Here is a 22,643-nt window from a genome sequence, read left to right as displayed (position 1 = left end):
CAATTGACAAGCGTGATCCGAACATTAATCATTCCGAGAGTTAAAACATGGCATATGGTTAGTTAAGGTACTAATGAGCAGTTTCATGAATTCCACGGAATTCTCACATCCCATCATCAGATCTCGGTAATGACTAGAATAGGTGTTCCATTCTATCTGCTAACCTGCAAAAAAATTATGGCACTTTAATAATATACCCATAGAGCAGTGCAATAGGCTGGCCTTCCAGTGAAAAGGGACCAATTGCCATTTTTTTTATATTCCTAAGGAACCGTCCGGAAGTAAATAAGTCAACAAAGCATAAGATACTACTAGTTGCGTGAGTACTACTTATATATTAATTAATAATAAATAAGTGTCTTAAGCTAAGGTGTAATATTAAGGGGACATTGTTAATGTGTTCTAATTTCGGCCGCTTTGGCAATATAGCCGTAAGGTTCAAATTGTAATTTGAAATAATAAATTATAAAGGGTTTTTCCGTTTAAATTTGACAGATCATTGCATGTAGGTGCTTTCAGGGAACACTAGTGGCCTGCAAAGGCTATGAACTACTGTTTAAGACAGTATTTCCCAAACTATGGGTTGCGCACTTGCAAGTTGCGACCCATTGATGGGTCGCGAACGAAATTTGAGTGGGCCACGAAACATAAGACGCCATACCGGTAGATCGGGTTAACGGCCGGTAGGTACTCGTACTAATAGTATTTCATGCTCCCTTTTAAGACACCCAAAAGGTGGGTCCCGAATTTGGCAGTTTTTGTTGGGTGCGTCCGGAGCCCAGTCAACTTTGAGATAACTGGTTTAAGATATTTGCACTTCTTTAAGACTAAAAAAGGTAAATGTTCGTTGCTCTACAATTACGCCTATTCTAAACGATAATGAGCGAGGTTTGGTTTTAAGAGAGTGTTATTAAATTTTAATTTTTGCAAGTCCCGCCCCAACAGTGCGAGGGTGACCCACCCCCTACGGAGAGGATATAAGTAGAGGGATGCTGCCCTCTGGACCAGTGATCCGGCAGAGTGTCTAGTGTGCAGTGTTGGATTTGATCATGATCCACGCATCATTATGAAGGTTTAAGGAATTTCTTCGGAAAACGTCAGGGTAAGTTTGAGCTACGCTACAACAGATACCATTTATTATGAAAAATGTAGTATGTACGAATATTTTATCATACTTGGTCGCATATACATAAAACATGTATTTAATTTAATTTGTTAATCTTCTGTTTCTTTGTTTATGTATCCTTTAGTACATACGGATCAAACACATTTTAGAAAATGATCACTTCTCTAGACAATACAATAAAAGTTAACGTCTCTGACACATTTATATTCCGTTTCTCTTTTTTGAGTCTCAAGTACTGAAACATTGTATATGGCCTGTAATTGTAACTATAGTGACAATATAATATACCTAATAATACAGCCTATAGACGTCCCACTGCTGGGCACAGGGGGCCTACCGCGAAAACCGAAAATCGCATATTGCGGGGATCTTTCTCTTTTACGCTTACTAAGACAGAGAAAAATGACCGCAATTGACAAACTTCGATTTTCGCGGTTAATATCCCAGGCGTCCTCTCGAGCACGAGAGGGTTTGGGTTATAGTCCCCACGCTGCACTGTCTATAGAAAAGATGCGACTGAGTTAACCATACTATAAAACGTGTATGACCCAAACATATATAGCATACCCAATAGGACCCAATAATATATTTAGTTAAATGTAATACGATATTGTGTAACTATTTTGGACGTGGAATTACTTTTACCAATAAATATATGAATATATTAATATCATATTTGGCTTCAGCTATACCAGCTTTTTAATGTTATGATTTCAATATTGTACAGTATCCAGCTGACACGAAACTCTGCAAATCGGCTTGATCGGCGACCGATTGATTGTAATTTGAGTGATTTAAGAGTCCGACCGAAGTTATAGGTTTCAGGTTTTTGCATAAAATCATGTTTCGTACCCTTTAGGCCAAAAACCTTCAGCCGACGCTTTTTAGCCGAAACCGAACAAAGGTTTGGAACAAGCTGCCGAACTTTTCGGCAACGCCGAAACTTACAAAATTTCACTTAATTAATTTTAATTAGTTTATCTTAATTAGAACAAGCGAGGTTCGACACGCACTTGACTGTTTTTTAGACCGTTAATTATAGGTTGTTTGTACATATAAAAAAATGTACCATCGGTTCCAGCAAAAAAACTGGTTTCGGTCGGACACTGCTAAACACATATGGACTATACGTATATCCGATGGTGGGTCCCTACGAATATAATGTAAAAAAAGTTAAAAATACAAAAACGGATATAGATTTTATAGGTATGTACATACATTATTTAAAAATACTAAATTATTCAGTGTAACAAAGATAGTGCATATAATTACTGTAGTTTACTGCTAAGGTAGCACTAAGTCGTACCCGACAGCATGATTTTCTCGGATCGTAGCGAAAATGTTTCGTAGAGGCGTAGAGTCCGTCTAAAATAGCTCTGCACTGAATTTAATACAACGAAGAGCAAACGAGCAACGAGAGATTATAAACGTTAATATAGAAATTTAACATTTTATTATCAGATTCCCACACTTTGTCATTAAAAATGTCAAGCAGCTTGTTCCGACCCTAACGACTATGGAAGGTATGTAGAGGCAAGGAACAGAATCTCCATATACCAAAAAGTGTCCGCCAAAAAACCATAAACAGGTGGCGCTACAATACATAGAATACTTGAGAAAAAAATCAAATCATAGACAGCGCACGTCACTCCGTCAATAACGCCTAGGTTCCTAGCTACACTAGCGCAACTCTGGAGAGATTTGGAACTATTAACTATTTATAGCTGACAGCTGGACACTTTTGCAACAATTCTGCCTAAGGAGTTTCTGTTCCTTGCCTCTACCTTCCATACTAACGACATTGTGTCGTAAATTCGTAATCAGCGCGGAATGAGAGCTATCGTTTGTTGAGTCCTGTAATTTTGGCACTGACAAACTTACCGGTCAATCTGACCCTCACACACCACACAAACTAATACCTATATGTTGTGCTTGTGACAAGCATATATTCGATATTTAATATGCGTATTCCTATAAAAAGAATCTTGACCATACTAACAAACTAACAATTGTACATTAAACAATAGCGATACCTATTACCCTATATTTTTGCAAATTGTCGTACTCGGGTACTAACCTAAACCTCTAGACATTTGTAATTCATGTAGGTAGTAGGTAATAACACCAGTATATCAGTAGATTTGAAACATAATAACTCACTACGCCATTTGTGTGCCAATCTCAATGTTAGAAATAAATATCTTACATATCGAATCAGTAGATGAATAACAGTTAAAAATCAAGTCCCTAGATATTGCGTAGGGGCAACACAATCGAAGAGCATCGTCCTCTTAAAAGTCCATAATTAATTGTCCATCAAGACACCAGCTTGCAATTCCATCACAGATGCACATCAATTACCGAAAACTCGACTCAATCGATTCGATACGGCCGCGTGATTCGATTACTCGAAGGGTTAGGGGCGATATAAAAAGAATAAATACGGATTTATTATCCCCTAAAGAGCTCGCTTAGCGCGAGGTGTGAACCCGTGATGTATTATTTATCTCGACTACCCTTGCGGGCAGTCAATTTGATTTGAGAGGCTGTGAAAACAACTGTATATTTGCAGGGTGTCCTTTGAGATGTTAAGGATGTCAGGAAACCGTCTCCGTTCGTTAGGTGTCAAAGGGTTGCGTTTCTTGTGTGTAGTAAAATAAACGTACTCCTATATTAAATGCTACTATGAGATACCCGCGTAAGCAAGCGAAGCCGGACGTGTCCACAGTGCAGCTATTATTTAAAATATCAATAATTATCTTCTCAAGGAAAATTTGACTCTTAAGTATCAGTAATAGTGTACATGTTTTTGTGTGAGTGTTAAGGACTTACGACTATACGTTGCAGAGTTGTTTACTACTTAACGCGCTTGACGACAACATCGTGGTGATAGTGTGTTGAGCCTTAAGTGCATACAAATACGGACGAAAATATAAACTCAGTGCAATTATGAGTGTTATACTTCGATCGCCTAAAACTTCTATCAGTGGATCCCAACCCGACTTATCAAAACTAGAAGATGAAGGACCTTCAGATAAACCTCAAATAACGTTTAGAAAGCGTAAAGAACCCGACCCGGACTTATCCTTACGGGAAGACATTCAATGTCTCAGGAACGACATGAAAACGTTTTTGAATAGTTTTTCCACTTCCCAAAACGAGTTGATGAGTAAAATGCAGCAAGATATCGCGGAAATAAAGGATCAAATATGTGACATAAAGATTTCCACAAACAAAGTGATTGAAGAACAAAATAACCTAAAAATCGAATTGGACGTGGTAAAAACTCAGTGTGCTCAGAACGAAATTAGTATTAACTGTCTCCAAAGTGACATGAATATTGTAAAAAACTCACAGCCATCCTCGTCGCAGTCTTGTCCCTTGGTAGACTATGAAAAAGTTCTTACGGAGCTCCAGGATCGGACGCAAAGGCAGAAAAATATTATTATTATCGGTATTCCGGAGCTGAGCGCAGAAAACAAATCTGATAAAATAGACTACGACATAAACGAAGTACGGAAAATTATACAGACTGTAGACATGAACTGCCCCGAGCCGCTGAAATTGTATAGAATTGGCAAGCAAACCGGTGACAAGACAAGCCGCCCGATCAAAGTATGTTTTGAAACAAAGAAAATTGCCCTTAACATCCTACGTAAAAGGAGCAACATAAAAACTGGAATAAAAATATACGCAGATCAGACCTACAAACAACAACAATATTTAAAGTGTCTTCGGGAAGAACTATCACAGCGTCAGAAAAACGGTGAACAAAATCTAGTCATAAAATATATAAAAGGTAAACCGACGATTATAGAACAACCGCCAAAAAACTAACGGCTCCTCAAGTTCCAACGCCGATTAATACCTACAGTGACACATCGATCGAATCCGACAAAGTTAACTATTATATTCTCGACAAATACCAACAAATATCCTGTAACTCGCTTTCCCTTAACTTCCTTTATGCTAATGTGCGAAGCATAGTTGCACCAGGAAAGTTCGATGAGCTCCAGTGTATTCTAAAATGCATACCGAAAACAACACACCTAATTTTGCTTACTGAAACCTGGATTAAAACAGAAAATGAAGCCAAACTACTACAACTACCAGGATACTCCCATTACTTTAATACAAGGACTGACACCATAGGCGGTGGTGTATCAGTATTTATCCACAACAGTATTGATCACATTCCGACTTTTGAACAATACTCAGGAGGAAATAATTATCTATGGGTGTTACTAACCAAACTAAACATAAATATTGGAGTGGTATATAGGCCCGGTAGAACAAACTTTAGCGAATTTTTACCAACGCTTGAACAGCAACTTGAGCTACACAAGAGATCGATCGTATTTGGCGACTTTAATATCAACCTCCTATCACGTGACCAAACAACAACACAATATATTTCTACAGTCGAAGAATCCGGTTATTCCATCCTGAATAATATCGAAGAAAAGTACTGCACCCGTAAGGCGGCAACATGCAAGACGATCCTAGACCACGTCTACACCGACCTATTAGAAGATAACTTTAATTTCCATATCATAGACTCAGCAATGTCTGACCATAAACATATATACTTAGAGCTTTTAAAAAGATATCCAAAGCGAAAAAACAAAATAAAATATGATGCAGTGGACTATGATAAACTCAACAAGATAATGTTAGATCAAAACTTCACAAACAAAGACCATGTTTACTCCAAACTAGAAGAGTACATCAAGATAGCCATAGAACGGTCGAAGACTGTAAAAACCAAAATACTGAACCTTCCGAAGGATGATTGGATTAACCGAGATATTATCTCGGCGATTAACACAAGAAACGAACTATGGCGAAAACTAAAGAAAGTACCTAACAACGAAGAAATACGTAAGAAATTTATACAGGAACGAAACAAATTAAAAGTCAATATCACCAAAGCTAAGAAAAAATATTACCATAGCGCATTTGCCAAGTGCAAAAGTGATCCAAAAAAAATGTGGAGTCTCATAAACGCGTTGTCCAAAAACAAAATTACATCAAATTACATTCCCCCTAAACTCCAGTATCAGGATAAGATAATTACAGACCCACAACAAATCTGCGAGTGCTTTAATGAATATTTTACAACTATTGGCTCTAATTTATGTAACGATATTCCAACTCAATTTAGACAAATAAATAATGTACTATTAAATATAAATACTAACTGTGCAAATGAGCTACAACAACTAAAACCAACTTCAGCTGATGAGGTATTAAAAATCATTTCTTGTCTGGACTCAAACGTAAGTGCCGGAGTGGACGGTATTAATACAAAGACCCTAAAATGCATTAAAAAATCAATAGTAAATGAACTAACAGATTGTATAAACACCTGCTTCACTAACGGCGAGTTTCCGGACTCTCTCAAGATCGCTAAAGTTTCGCCAATATACAAGTCTGGGTCGAAAATGGAGCCCGGAAACTACCGCCCAATCTCCGTTTTACCTACAATCTCCAAAATTTTCGAAAAAATTATTCATGACAGACTATTTAACTACCTAAATTCCATTCAATTCTTGTTTAAAAGACAGTATGGTTTCCGCCCAAAAAGTAATACATCTTCTGCTACTATAGACCTTATTACCAAACTAAAGAACAATATAGACTCAAAAAATATTGCATTAGGGGTTTTTATCGACCTGAAAAAGGCATTTGACACAGTCAGCCATCCTTTGCTTTTAAACAAATTAAAACAAATCGGAATAAAAAACAAGGCGTACAGCATTTTCGAGTCTTATCTTACAAATAGACATCAAATAGTTAAACTAGGCCAGTACGAAAGTTCCCCGCTGCCTATAAACTGTGGCGTACCACAAGGTTCTATCATAGGTCCCTTGCTCTTTTTAACATATATAAACAACTTACATGAAGCAGGACTTCAGGGCCATTTAACGTTATATGCGGATGACACTTGTTTGTTTTACTTTGGATCCTCGCTCTCCAGTATAATCCAACAAGCTCAGCAAGACCTAGACCTACTATTCAACTGGTTTCAAAGTAATTTATTAACTATTAACACCGCAAAAACGTGCTATGTTATCTTTTCCGCCAAAAATAAAAAAATTGAACAAAATTTACACTTATATATAAATGGCGAATTGTTGGAAAAGAGAGACCACGAAAAGTACCTTGGCTTGATCCTTGACAGTCAACTCACGTGGAAAGCACACATAGCTAAAACAAGACCTAAAATAACGTCATTAATAGCCGCTATGCGCAACATTTCAAACTGTCTTCCAAAACAAGTTCGTATTAACATCTACAATGCTCTAATTAAACCCCACCTGGAATATCTTGCTGAAATCTGGGGCAATGCAGCAATGTCCAACCTCAAAGATCTCCAGATTGCGCAAAACAAAGTTATTAAAGTACTATTCAATTACGACTATTTAACATCCACAAAAACACTGTATCAAAAAACAGGTCTCATGAATTTAAAACAAATTTATGTATATAAAACATGTCTCTTAATACGTAAGATACTGGATGGTACCATACATTCGGAAATTACCTTTAACACAAAAAGTAAATTCCAAAGAATGAAACTCAGGAACGCGGATCACTTAGCACTACGCTTCCCTAGAACCAGATACGGAACCCAAAATTTGATGCATGATGGTGCTAAATTATATAATAACCTACCTAAAACTCTAAAAGATACCAAAACATTTAAAACTTTCAAAAGTAAATTAAAATCACATGTTACAAACAATATCACATAACAAATAATCATAATCAAGTGCCATCTAAAACCTAAAATATCAGTAAAACAAAATAATAATAATAATAAATAAAATTTAAATTGTTAACACCTATTAAAATAAAATAACATCAATTACCTGCCTCTGCGATTGTATGCAGTTCATTTGTACGCTCTTTTTTTACTTATTTAATTCATAGATCCAAAAAGTAAAGTAAATTAACACTATTAAAATAAGCAAATAGAAAATATATCTACATAGAACGTAATATAACATTAATATATGCATAAAAAAAAAAACATGCTTAAAATACTTAATTCATCTCAGTTAATACATATACACGGTTTTAAAGCATATATCTAAAAAGCATAAAATATAGTAATGTAATTAAAATATTATTAATAAATTATAATATATTTTTATTAACTCACACAAATACACATTTGTCAAAATATTGTCTTTTCTGTAACCAATAATTAACTACTGCTTAAAAGTCTCGTTTAACTGGCTCTGCAAACAAGTCTGGCATTCATAAGTCTCACAAAAAAGATACCCACATATGTTCCTATTACTAACCAATCAAATCTAAACCTTATATTCAAACCATAGGGTCGATTGCTAGTTTTATTTTTGTCTTTTACGAGTATCCTGTAATCATTAGTTTCTCAATGCAACTGTATTATTGTTAAACATTGTCATAATAAGTGCTTGTTTATTGCGTAACTTGTATTGTTTTTTTTAAGTTAGCTATTTATAAGTTGTCTTTAAGTGAAATTTCTGTAATTTCTTAGACAACAATAAAGATTCTTTAAACCGAATGCTGGCAACGCACTTACAAACCTCTGGTATTGCAGGTGTCCATGGGTGGCGGTAATCGCTTCCCATCTGGTGATCCGCCTGCTCGTTTGCCTCCTGTAAAAAGTAAATATAAAAGTCCATCACTGTTCAAGTGTTCAAGCCCCTGAGCCCCTGACTCTGATTAAAATAAACAACATTCTACCCCATATCCTTAACAAATTATCTACCTCATAGTAACTATTTTTACAGTACATATGGTGCTACTTTACCGCACTAGTGCGAAAATTAGCATATTACGTTACTGTGTCGAACATTTAAAGGGCCATATGTACTGTAAAACGTTGTACGATACATGTGCGAATAGGTAATTCGCAACTCGTGCCGATTTAAAACACTCCCTTCGGTCGTGTTTTAATTTATCGCCACTCGTTTCGAATTTCCTATTTTTCGCACTTGTATCGTAATGTACTATTATGTAATAGCAGTTTACTTAATAAAACATCAGAAGTACCTACATTTTATAGCAGTTTTAGTATTACTATAGTACTGTAACTCGATGCTAGTTATTGTTGTGAATGATGAATTGATGAGATTCTGAGCATACCTAATCTATGCTGAGTCATCAAGCCGCGTTGCCAACGTTACAATCGTTAACGCTCCGTAGCGTAGCGTAAGTAGTCATCTCTCTCTATCACTCTTCCACGGAGCGTGAACGATGTGCACGTTGGCTACGCGGGCAGGTCAGCACCATCTCTTCCTGCCTACCTATCCGACCTTCAAATAACAAATATTCAGCAGCCAAAGAAATAAACGTACTTATACTATACCGCAGTCTAGTTTGTTACGACGAGCTAGGAAATAGTTTTTTTTATATTGCCCGCCTAAGCAGTCTACGTAGCCTATGTACGCCTGCAGCTCCAGAGGAGTTACATGGGCGTCGCCGACCCTAACACTCCGCACCCTCATTGAGCCCTGGCAACCTTACTCACCGGCAAGCACACGACACTATGAGTAGGGTCTAGTGTTATTTGGCTGCGGTTTTCTGTAAGGTGGAGGTAGTTCCCCAGTTGGGCTCTGCTCTGGATCTAGAAGCGAGATGACATTCACAATGCTCATACCTCTCTTTTATTACTCTAAGCTTATTTAGTTGAATTATTTAAATAGGAAACTAAGTGGCATAGTAAATTTGCAAATTTTTTTTTTATATATTCTTATAAAAAATAACTACTTAAATGTTGCATATAGCGTTGTTGTAACATGGGCATTACATTTAATTTGACCAAACAATTGAAAACTGTGACATATCAATGTAATTACGAACATCGATCGTCCGAGATAGTACTTAAGTACATTTAGTAGCAAATGCATACATTCGTACTAAACACTAATCAATCTGCAAACAGGCCCTAAGGTAAGTGTATACGCTTTAAAGGGCCTTATTGATTATCTCCGAAATGGAGTTAATTAGAATGCCGTTGTCTTTGAGAAAGTTACTTAAGCTCAGGAATGCACCCTTGAAATTAACGGAAATCTAAAAAAACCACCCGGTGTATACAAGAATTACTTGTTGAAAGGTATAAGATTAACGTAATTTTGAACTTCTACAGAAACACGATGAAGAGCTGGCTGGAGGCGAGCGGGATGGAGGACTCTCTGTCCTGCATGCTGGCCGAGCCGCGGGAGGCGCTGCTGCCCATCACCGGCAGAGAAAACCTCGCACCCAGAAAGAGGTACACATTAACACTGAATGCTTGTGGAACAGCGCGGCGTACATAAGCTTTAAAACGCCATCGCATCGCCGGGTTATTCCCACTAGTTATCACCAAGTTGTTACCAGTGGTAATTAACTATGGGAATTTTTTTCCCACGTTTTACCACTGGTAACTACTGGGAAAAAAAACCTACTAGTTACCACCAACTTGGTTTGGTGGTAACTAGTAGGTTTTTGTTCACCTTTTACCAGTGGTAACTACTGGGAATTTTTTTCCCAGTAGTTACCACTGGTAAAAGGTGAGATTTTTTTCCTAGTAGTTACCACCAAAATTTGGTTAGCATTCAATACTAATAAAAACAGTATAAATATAGAGTTTTTAGGGTTCCGTAGCCAAATGGCAAAAAACGGAACCCTTATAGATTCGTCATGTCCGTCTGTCTGTCCGATTATGTCACCGCCACTTTTTTTTAAACTATAAGAGCTATACAGTTCAAAATTGGCAAGTAGATGTATTTTATGAACCGCAGTAGGATTTTTACACAAAAATAGAAAAAAAACAATGAATTTTGGGGGTTCCCCATACTTAGAACCGAAACTCAAAAAATCTATTTTCATCGAACCCATACGTGTGAGGTATCCATGGATAGGTCTTTAAAAATGATATTGAGGTTTCTAATATCATTTTTTTCTAAGCTGAATAGTTTGCGCGAGAGACGCTTCCAAAGTGAAAAAATTTGTGTCCCCCCCCCCTGTAACTTCTAAAATAACAGAATGAAAAATCTAAAAAAAAATATATGATATACATTACCATGCAAACTTCCACCGAAAATTGGTTTGAACGAGATCGAGTAAGTAGTTTTTTTTTTAATACGTCATAAAATTTAAAAAAAAATTTTTTTCATCAAACCCATACGTGTGGGGTATCTATGGATAGGTCTTTCAAAATGATATTTAGGTTTCTAACATCATTTTTTTCTAAACTGAATAGTTTGCGCGAGAGACACTTCCAAAGTGAAAAAATGTGTGTCCCCCCCCCCCTGTAACTTCTAAAATAACAGAATGAAAAATCAAAAAAAAATATATGATATACATTATTTTGTATTTGTAGAATAGTGTTTAAGTCTAGTGTTCCAAATTAATATGTATGAGTCATTATGTTACTCGAAATAAACGAATTTTAATTTTAATTTAATTACCATGCAAACTTCCACCAAAAATAGGTTTGAACGAGATCTAGTGAGTAGTTTTTTTTAATACGTCATAAATGTACGGAACCCTTCATGGGCGAGTCCGACTCGCACTTGGCCGCTTTTTTAATCAATAATTAATTAAACATCGAATTAATTATAAGTTAATTAGTTATTCGTTTCATTATAAGTCGGTAACTGTTTAACATAAAAAATCGGTTTTTGACTGATTTGTTTGTTCGTTCGTGTAATTGTGACGTTATTTATTGAAAAGGATTTTATTGTCGATGGCGCTTACGCATGTTAGCCACCGATATAGTATAACAAAATCTTATTAATTGTAAATTGAGCTAATTGTGACGTTATCTATGAAGCCTGGATCTTTTCTCAAGGGCGCTTACGCCACACTGCATAGCGTTGTATTTGTATAGGAGAATCGTTGATAATGGCGCATTCATAATTAAATTCCATCAAATCTACCAAGAAATGTCACTGTCACAATGACATCTGTCAACGTCAGTATGACGGAACAGATGTCACCAACCTTTTTGGAATTATAAAAAATATTATTATTTTATAAAGAGAAATGTATTTATTCACAATAACAATATACATAATGGATATATACAGATGATTACTATAACTAGCTTATATCTAAAATAGGCCCTTGAGGCATTGTACCAAGGATGCTGGAGGCATTTCCTCGTTGTATCGCAATACTGATACGTTGTGCGAGGAAGCCGCCAGATCTTCGGTCACCAGTTACGTCAACCAGACGTTTCGCGATTTCTCCAAAAAACTTGTGCGCTTTGGGACCCTTGACAGGTTATTCGTATAAAGATACAAGAAAATCTAGTCCTTATGGCTAGCGACAAAGTGGGACGTTTTGCCGGTTTCGGTCACTCCATTGTCTATACCTTTAATGAAACGCTGCCAACTACATAAATGAAGGGTTTTTGTTAAATGTGTCGCCTATACTTGGACTCTTAGATGTTTGTTATGTATATAAGTAAATATTTATTCACTAGACCAACAAAATTACATTCAAATGTATCGTCTTTAAGCACTTATAATTTATACAGTACAAGCCTTGCTCAGTTGGGCACTAGAGTATTTTTAAAACATGCTGGGTACGGTGGCAGGTGTCATCTCCATACAATTTATAATCTTAAAATGCCAAATCTCTCAAAATTGTATTGAGATGACATCTGTTCTTTTCTGATTACCCTTTCTGTTTGAAAAATAATATAAGTAACAGACGTCAGATGCCAAATGAAGTAACAACATGACTAGTGAGTGTCATGGCCGCCATAAATCTATCATGGTAACCATAAGGGCGTATTACACTATCCTATGTAATTTACGTTTTAAGGTATAGTAATAATACTAATAATACACGCATCTTAAGACGAATGTTACTGTATTAAAACGGAATACCAAATGTTGTTTAGACCTGAATTATTACCATTTCAAAACGAACATTTCTACCTCAAAATAGTTTTAATGCAATATTAATTAATGGGACTGCTTTTTTGATAAGTCTGATTATTTGAACTAAGCATTTAAATGTTGTACTTCAAATTAGTAGTAAATTATTTACTTACGTGCATTCTTTCGCCAATAATATATCCTATTTATGGAACGTTTCATTTTACTGGCAACACAGTGGTAGATTTGATGGAATTTAATTATGAATCAGGGTATAACCGCCATCGACAATAAAGTCCCTTTCAATAAATAACGTCATAATTACACGAACGAACAAACAAATCAGTGAAAAACCGATCTTTTTTATCACTTTTAAGGCAATTTACTGAAACAGTAATCGACTTACATATAATGAAACGTATAACTAATTAACTTATAATTAATTCGACGTTTAATTAATTATTGATAAAGGAACTCCATATTTATACTGTTTTTATTAGTATTGGATGCTAACCAAAAAAAAAATCCCAGTAGTTACCACCAAACCAAGTTGGTGGTAACTAGTGGGGATTTTTTTTCCCAGTAGTTACCACTGGTAAAAGGTGGGATTTTTTCCCAGTAGTTACCACCAAAATTTGGTTTAGAAAAAAATATCCCACTAATTACCACCAACTTGGTATGGTGGTAACTACTGGGATTTTTTTTCCAGTAGTTACCAGTAGTAAAAGGTGGGAAAAATATTCCCAGTAGTTACCACTGGTAACAACTTGGTGGTAACTAGTGGGAATAACCCGCATCGCCAGACCAGAGCGCGTAGCCAACGTGACTATCGTTTCGTTCGCTACGGAGCGTTAATGATTGGCACTCTGGCTACGCACCCTGCCCGCGTCCTGAAATGTACCTAATGCACTTCGCAAAAGTCAATGCGCACGAAACAGCTTGATATATTTTCTTTTCTACCTAAGTTTGTCTGAGAGAGTTTTAGATAGATCAAAGCAATATTTAGATTCTAGTAGTAAATTGTACTTGACGTGTTATGTTTTCTAGGAATCGTTATCCGTAGAAATCGTTAGCTAAAAGCCTGAAGGCGTCCTATCCCAATTTTCAAAGTAATAACCTAGTCTACCTAAGCACTAAACATATTGGATAGGTCGGCGTAATAAAACTCAATATTTAGTGACGCAGATATATATGCAGGATACGTTTTGCACTTTAGAGAAAGGCAAATGGAAAGAATAAAATCACGCACCCTATAAATAGTAAAAATGTTGTCGTTAAAATTTGTTACAATTATCGTCGCATTACCATAATGTGGGACTATTTGGGAATGAAACTCCTGAAACTATCTTGGAATAATGAAAACAAAGTGTAATACGAGTAGGTTTGAATATTTTTAGAAACTTAGGAAACTCTTGGTGTAAAATAATTTAAATGTCCGCTAAGTGCTTCATTCTATTAAGTACCAGATAACAGCAGGCAAATTTTAGAAAAAATGTCTTAACAAGTGACAGATATTTTTTGGTACTTATACACTTTTATTGCCGAAAGTATTATTTCACCTTGGCACGTCTATCAAGTACTTCTCGAGATCTTTCTAACGATCCTAAACTCAATGTGTTTATGTCCTTCCATCGAAGAGTTCCTTTGGCTGTTTTCCGACTGTATCATCAGAGCAGCTCCACGTTAGCTTTCTGTTGCATCGTCATCGAATATACGAAAGTATGCTAAATTTCAGCTCGGTCAGATAGCGGGAAGTGGTTCAAATTTAAATTACAAGATTTGAAGCACATATGCATACTATATATAACATACCTAATATACAGCTTTAAATCACGCTTTGAAGCTAAATAAAAGTGTGTAAAAAGGCACAAAGTCCTTAGAGGAATTTCAAATTATGTTTTGCAAACAAAAGGTGTGCTCCCTGCGTACTCGTATTTTGCGAAAACCTGCAAAAACTTCGGTCTTTTTCAGTTTTTGCAGGTTTTTTTAATTAGGTATGGGTTTTTGGCATAAATGTTTGTAAAGTATAAAGTACATTAAATTTTGAAGTGGGTAATGGAAGCTGATTTATCAATAATTTATTATGGTTTGATCTTGTTATAATCCTTTATTCACACGACTCACAATATATATCAAGATCACCAATAATCGCGAGCTAGATATCTAATTAATGACACAACTTCCAACCAAAGCAACCATATTTTATAAAGTAACGATAGTAGTTTATCAATCTGAAAAATACAAACTGAAAAATACCGAAATATTTGTAGTTTTTCGCTAACTACATACGCATTACGCAGGGAGCACAACTATTTTGCTTGTAAAACATAGTTTGACATTCTTCTATAAGGACTCCAAATAAGATCCCAAAATAAAGCTTTACATCACGCTTTGCATTTTTAACGTACAATTTGACCGCTGTAAATTGCCGTATAGGAGTTTTAATACTATGTATGGATTACATAAGCAATGTTCTGAGCCTTTATTAACATTGCATAAATTCATGAAAGTGTATCCTTTTAACATTGTATCAGCAATCGAAGTGATACATTTAAATATTTTATCAAATTTATCGTATCAGAAGTAGGTACATACATGCAACATTCTGATAAACACTGATTAATAATGATATTTTCATTGTTAAAATACCTTACCTTACGCCCCGTGGCGTGGTATGTTCAAATAGCCTAATTGCTATTAATTTAGGGTCGGATCAACCCTGAGTTATCGCGAGTCGTATATAGGTCCTGAGATATACATACTTAATGTGAAAGAGATCCAACTACATATTTTTTGTATGCATTGTGGCCGTATTGAAACCTTTGACTGACTTGTCATTAGATAGGTATTACAGTTTATTAATTTCTGCAAAACCAATAAGTGAAACGTAATATTTTCTTTCAGAGACAGGACTCTAGAACCATGCGCCATGTCCGAAGAAGCATACCTATCGAGTGGCGCGGGCTCCCCCTGCGCAGGGCTGTCGCGCGAGGAGCGCCGGCGCCGGCGCAGGGCCACGCTCAAGTACCGCACCGCGCACGCCACGCGCGAGCGCATCCGCGTGGAAGCCTTCAACGGGGCGTTCGCCTCTCTCAGGCGGCTGCTGCCAACCCTACCGCCTGATAAAAAACTTTCCAAAATCGAAATATTACGACTCGCTATTTGTTATATTGCGTACTTGAACCATGTTTTAGACGCGTAATTAAGTTTGAGCACGGATGCTCGAAAGCTGTACGCTTTAATATTTTAAGGACAGTCAATCTGCCGTGGCATCTTACTAATTATCTGCTATGCGACTTCTGAGGCTGACTGTACTTAGAAGTTTGAGAATCTAATCTAGTCATATCAATATAATTATGATTTCAATTTAAAGTGAAGTTACAAATACACTTAGTCGAAAGATAATTAAGACGAAAGCGGACGACCGTAAGAATTCGCCTTTCCTTACAAACGTATAGTCTTCATTATTGGCGACTACGCATGCATGGAGAAGCGGTCGTCCCCTTTCCTTTTAAGAACACTTTCTAGGTGTTGTAAGTTCTGTAGCTATAGGTATTATTTTTTGTACAATATTTATGTCTTCCTTTGTTATTAATGTTATGAAGGTACGTTGTAAATAAATAAGTAACAAATCCATGTTTGTATAATTTATTTACAAGTTAACTTAGGTACAATCAGAATGGTTTTTCAAATCTTTACACATTTACCAAACTTTGGGTAGGCAAGTAAAGTAGGCATACATATATACCGAGTTTTTAATATACACAAGATCATAATATCCTTATCACCCGATTTCTTCAGGCTTAATTATAAAATTACAATAAAAATATATGTCTTTGTCGTGAATAATACAACCATATTTATAATTATGCTTTGCCTTAAAAAGAGTTATCAACATCCATTACATCCATATGGAAATTATTTTGTTTTTATATTACTTAAATAACTTAAGAACACTGGGAAGAATATCATCCCATGTAAAAAGCCTAAAACAACTAAACTAAAGAACATCCTAAAGAAGAACACCTCAATTATTTCGGTGTAAGAGAATGCTAGAACTATAACTGGTATATTTGTTAAGGTTATACCGGTTATTATAGTCGCCCCTACAGCCTTGAGGGCATCTTCCACTCTGTCCTCCCTAGGCACCGGACTAGTAGCATATGCATATGCCAAATGAGAACAAAACTCCACAGAGATACCGATGGAGACAATTAAATTGACGGTTGACACAGCGTTAAGAGGAATGCTCCAAATATACATAACGCCCATCATGTTGACTACTACCATAATCGTGGTGCACAACACAGCGAATGTAGTTAATACATTAAAACCTGAAGTAATGTAATTGAATATCATCGCTCCGATTAAACAATAACCGATCGAACTGAACGTATCCCTCCACATAGTTAAATACTGATGGTAGAAAACATAGAAAACTGAGTAAGGGACGACCTCAACGTCTAAATTCGTGCGCTCCTTTATCATAGCTGTAATGTTATGGCTAACTTCATAACCGTATCGAACTGCTGTGATGTAGTCGTGAGATGTGGATAACGGGGAGTGGTATGCCATGAACTGAGAGTCGTGCACAGAGGCCCTGCCCTCCGAGTCTAAAATATAATTAACACCATTAAAATAACTGGCTAAACCTCCTTTACTACATGTTTCAGTAGGAGTATCTTGTAAGAAAAATGGAAGATAATGATTAAATGCCTCTGCGGACATCCGCAGCCCCCTTGTGGCTTCATCTCTTTCGATCACGCAATTAAGACATTCTGGAGACATATCTGAACTTTGACAGAAACTTCCATCAGAGACATTGTACTTGCAACATGCACCTTGTAGACTAGACCAATCAAAATAATCGTCTAACCATGAATTAGAACTTCTAGAGATGTAGGTAATTTCTTCATGCTGCGCAGCTAAAAATATTTGAACGATTAGGGAATCCTCGTTGCATAATTGACCTCCACAAATTAGATTTTGATGTTCTGTGTTGGTAAAGTTTAAGCCGCTTTTAAGAATGAAGTATACAGGAGGCCCAAGGCGGAGGAGCTCACTTACTGACTGTAAGTATTTGTATACGTATGAATCCTGCGGCAAAGCCATTTCTTGATCTAAGCCAATTTCTATTCTTGGGATGACGAAAATGCTTGCAACTAGCATACCAATGAAAACAATAACAACGAAAATTTTCACTTTCCAACTTAGAAGAAACTTGGCATATGGCTCCATTAACTTTTGCGTAAGACTCACGCGAGGAGTATCGGAAGTGAGAGGGTTTTCATCATCAAGATTTTTTTTCTGAATACAACAAAAAATATCAAATCTGTTCTGGGAGGCTCGGTTATAGTCTAAAGACAATATAGCGACGACAGTTGTTATTTGGAACACAAACAGAAACCCCAAGGAAATACAGGCAAATACTGAAAACGTAACAACTGCAGGGAAATTAGCTAGAGCACCAATTCCGAAGCACGTCACTTGAGTCACAGACGCAACAAACATGGATGGTCCTACTTTGCCCATCATTTTGGAGAAGATATATATTCTCTTTTGTTCCAAGTTCATATCAGGGTTATAATCATCGTAGGATTTTAAATTGCTCTCAATGCTATAAATTGTATTTACCATTAAAAATACGTTGTCAATACCAACGGATAGTACAAAGAATGGAATCACATTTATTGCTAACAAAGTTAATGTTATACCGGCATATCCCATTGTGCCCATGGCACAGAGAATAGCAATAATTTCCACCGTTATACTTCCTAGAGCTACCATTATTTTGCTATCAACAAACCACGTTTTGCAATATCTGATATTACCAAGAGAAATAGTTACATATACGAACATAAGCACATAACTGATTGCTATGGGGACAGCTTCTGCTACGGAGACTCGTTCGATCTCGTCTTCTATAGATCTTTCGGCAGCGTAAGTTACATCTACAAAACCTGGTTTACCGTTTGCAGCATATTCGTGCATTAACTCCAAAAAATTATTTTCCCATTCCAGGGCAGGTTCCAAATCCGCTTGCAAAAGATGGTTAGCTATGGGTATATTTATTAACAGAGTATCAGCACTGAATATGTCATCACCATTAAACCCACCAAACGTTATTTCTGGTTCCGAACCACCACCCCAGGATGCCAAGCAGTCCAGCCCATAGAAGTTGTTTACACAACCAGTAATTTGGTTTAAATATGTTTGGTTATTGATGTTGTTTCGATTACTTCCTAGGTATACGGATACTGACATAAGCGTGCACTGGTCAAGTAACTGTTCCCCACCGCGCTGGCGTAAAGGTGCAAAACACACTTGTTCTAGTGCCACTCCATCGTTGTCCCTGCCTATATTCAAAATAGCGTCTTCTAATCTCACTAATTCTTCAATAGCTTCCAATCTAAATGCTGGTCCATATGTCACATTGTTGAACACAAACGAATCTAATCCCTTAATCTGCATGTAGACCTGAGAAGTTCTATAGAATGGACCAAATCTTGAATTAAAATAGTTGAAATCAGCTCGGCTTGTAGAATCTGGCGAAGACCAGAGCTCTAATGGATTTGCTGTAAGATTTAATTGGAACACACCGAACAAGGCAGCGAAAGCAAGCCATGAAGTCAGCATAATGGTTAGAACCGCGTTATTAGCTGAAAAGGCACCTATTTTAGAGAATATTTTTTGAAACATAAGCTGCATCATATTTAACTTTGGTTTTTTGGGTTGTAGTAGCTTAGGCCTTTCTTGTGTAGTAGATTGTCTATATTTTTTAGCTTCTCTTATCGTTAGAAAGGTGAATATGCCCACAGTTATTATGCAAACTATTAGTCCAATAGAAAAAGCTGCGCAATTCAATGAGACCACTGTGCACATTTCAGGAACATACGGCTCATTACCGGACGGGCATACTCTAAAGCAGTCGACGCAGCTGCATGGGAAGTCATCAAAGCTGGTTTCGTTACACGGTGGGGCACGAGCGTTCATCGAATCTTCCGGAGTCGGCCACCTTAAGAAGTTCACTTGAACGGGCGCGAGAGGGTTAGCAGAAGTATCGCCGGTGAAGCCGAAGAAGGCATCAGCATCGCAGACAGGAGCATCGCCGCACATCATGTTGATAGCAGGCATACCAGTTTGTGGAACTATCACACCGGCGCAAGAAGCGTGTGCGTCGATCATGAAGTCGTTGTACACCCTGTAGTGTACTTCACTAACATACGTCACATCTGATTCTGTTGTTGTTTCTACTTCCACGAATCGTGCTTGGTCAGGCGAACAGTTCATTTCGCAGACTTGCCGCTGGAAGTTGCGCATGCAAGCTGGGCAGCGGCCTAGCACGCCGTCAGCTATCAGAAGACTCCGAGCCATGTCCGCCAGCTGGGCACTGTCGCAACACGTCAGCACTTTGTCGTCAGGTAATCTATTTTCATTCTCATCGTATAAGAGGAACGGGCATCTTCTTTCTATTATTTCAATAGTTGTGTTGCGTTCTTCTGGTGTTAATCCGTCTAAAACTGGTAAAGCTGGTCCATTGTAGTAGCAAACTTTCTCGAATCCTCCAAAGACGCCGCATTCTTCTCGCATCACACAATCTCCGTTTACACTGGTCGTCAGCCGAAGGAATAAAATAAATATTGACAACAGCTTCATTGTTACTGTTCTTGGTTTTTTTTTTGTCACAGAGCACTCATTATTAAATTTAAGCGGACGTGTGATAGCAAACACTCGGGCGAAACCAAGCTTTCTAAATAAATGACGCATTGGAATATCGTCCAAAAGTAATGATTATACAGTCAATCCGATAAGAGTTATCAGAAATTAGTGCAGGTGGCTGATAGATAAAAATATGATTAAGTATTTCAACACTATCTTCCATAGGTACCAAGAGCCTAAATCAAATGATAATAATTTATTTTCAGTCATTTTGGGCAAATGGTATTAGCGCTCGTTTAGAAAGTCTCTTAGGATTTTCTTAAATGTTGAGTTAAGCATACCCGTAACCAGGCACCCTTTTCCAGGCATAGTACGATTTATAGAATTTCAACTTTAGCATTCAGGTTTAAGGTTTAAATTTAGATCGGTGCGGCCTAGAAAGGGGTAGTAAGTACGCTTAACCAGTACAGTATCATTTTAATTTAAAACTTCTTTCTAAATTATGATGTCTAAAACTTAGGTAGTAAAAGATTTTAACTTAACTCCCTAAATATCTAAACACCCATATATCAGGACATATCCTTATTTCTCGTGTTATCATATATATATTTTTTAAATACATTGTCAACTACATTTTGTTATTAGAGCTTTTTAGTAATAGGTATACTGACTTTCCTATTCACAGTATTTCATTGCAGTATTCATCATTTATTTGTATAAAATGACTAGTAAAATATTCAATCTTCACACTAACCTAATATTTTTTACTCATACACGTTCATACAAAAAAAAACACAAAGGTGATATATTATTGGCCTGTGCTGTATGGTACGATATATATGGTAACTTTGGCCGTCACCAGTTCGATGCTGAGTGTACTTACTTGTATAGGAACGCGAGAGCAGGTGCGACTATCGGGCCCCGCCGTATGCCAATTCCCTCAGGACCACCCCTCCCCTGACTCCACTGCCCATGCATTCGCCATGAGCCAATAATATGCGGAAATACACGACACACTAAACCAGAATTATTTAAGATGTTATCAGAGCACGAATCACGCTATAAATATTCTTGCGAATATCGCCAGATAGACACAACTGGTACATGTACATACAAGGGTTAGTGGTTTGCCTTAAATTCGTGTAAAAAAAAAGGTGTTTAATACACAATTTATTCATCAAGTCAAGGGTATTTTGAAGGTATTCTCAGGGTATTCTGAGTGTTTCGCGGATTACTAAATCATCTCAGCAAAGGATTTAAAAAAATGGTCTAATAATTTTAATTACTAGAAGAAGCAGTAGAAGTCCTAAAATGGTTATTTTTTTTCTTTTCTCCCGTTCTCAAGACTGTGTTTACAGCCGGTGTAGATATTGTTGTACCATTTCGTATAAAATTTTCAACTTTAATTCAGCATTTTGTTTCAGTTTAACTCCACTTAGATAGAAATAATAAGTTCGACCATTATAATGTGCTTTTCTGGTGTAAATAAAATTTTAGTTCAGCTCCTTTTAGAGGAAAATTATAAATTCGACCATTATAAGTGCTTCTCTGGTGTACCTAAATTAAATTTCAGTTTAGCTGCAATTTGATGAAAATTATAAAATCGACCATTATAGTGCTTTTTGGTGTAAATTAAATTTCAAGTTAGCTCTACTTAAACGAAAATTATAAATTCGACCATTATATTGCTTTTTGGTGTAACTAAATAAAATTTCAGTTTAGGTTCCCTTAGACGAAAATTATAATTTCGACCAATATAGTGCTTTTTGGTGTTAATTAAATTTCAGTTCACCACTCTAGATGAAAATTATAAATTCGACCATTATAGCTCGATTTGTAAACGAAATTCCTTTTCCCGAGTTTCGTTTCGATTTTCGGTAGGTATCGCTATTTTTTCAGGTATTGTTTCTTAAATTCATTCAAATATGGTTAGTTTTCATAATCAAACTTTTTGCTACTACACTAAACTATTTATTTAAATTACCGACCCGCTT

The 22,643-nt window shown here is 36.6% G+C and overlaps 2 protein-coding genes across 2 annotated transcripts; one reads left to right on the top strand and one right to left on the bottom strand.

Annotated features, from left to right (window-relative positions):
• The first annotated feature begins 583 nt into the window (after positions 1 to 583).
• LOC133525763 (helix-loop-helix protein 1) lies at positions 584 to 16,624 on the top strand. The gene is made up of 3 exons (XM_061862144.1): positions 584 to 1,102; positions 10,269 to 10,391; positions 15,895 to 16,624. Exons 2-3 carry the CDS (start codon positions 10,276 to 10,278, stop codon positions 16,190 to 16,192), a joined length of 414 nt encoding a protein of 137 aa, XP_061718128.1. The 5' UTR covers positions 584 to 1,102; positions 10,269 to 10,275; the 3' UTR covers positions 16,193 to 16,624.
• LOC133525762 (NPC intracellular cholesterol transporter 1 homolog 1b-like) lies at positions 16,623 to 21,208 on the bottom strand. The gene has a single exon (XM_061862143.1). The coding sequence runs from the start codon at positions 20,755 to 20,757 to the stop codon at positions 16,909 to 16,911; it is 3,849 nt and encodes a 1,282-aa protein (XP_061718127.1). The 5' UTR covers positions 20,758 to 21,208; the 3' UTR covers positions 16,623 to 16,908.
• Between the last annotated feature and the right edge of the window lie 1,435 nt (positions 21,209 to 22,643).

This window comes from Cydia pomonella, chromosome 15 (genome assembly GCF_033807575.1).
Source record: "Cydia pomonella isolate Wapato2018A chromosome 15, ilCydPomo1, whole genome shotgun sequence".
NCBI lineage: Eukaryota > Metazoa > Arthropoda > Insecta > Lepidoptera > Tortricidae > Cydia > Cydia pomonella.
This window is presented reverse-complemented; position numbering and strand designations above follow the sequence as displayed.

What these genes read in the sequence shown, in the direction of transcription:
- LOC133525762 (XM_061862143.1), bottom strand. Translation starts at nt 20,757, where the DNA reads ATGCGTCATTTATTTAGAAAGCTTGGTTTCGCCCGAGTGTTTGCTATC.
- LOC133525763 (XM_061862144.1), top strand. Translation starts at nt 10,276, where the DNA reads ATGAAGAGCTGGCTGGAGGCGAGCGGGATGGAGGACTCTCTGTCCTGC. An exon ending in AACCTCGCACCCAGAAAGAG is followed by an intron (nt 10,392 to 15,894) that starts GTACACATTAAC and finishes ATTTTCTTTCAG; the next exon opens with AGACAGGACTCTAGAACCAT.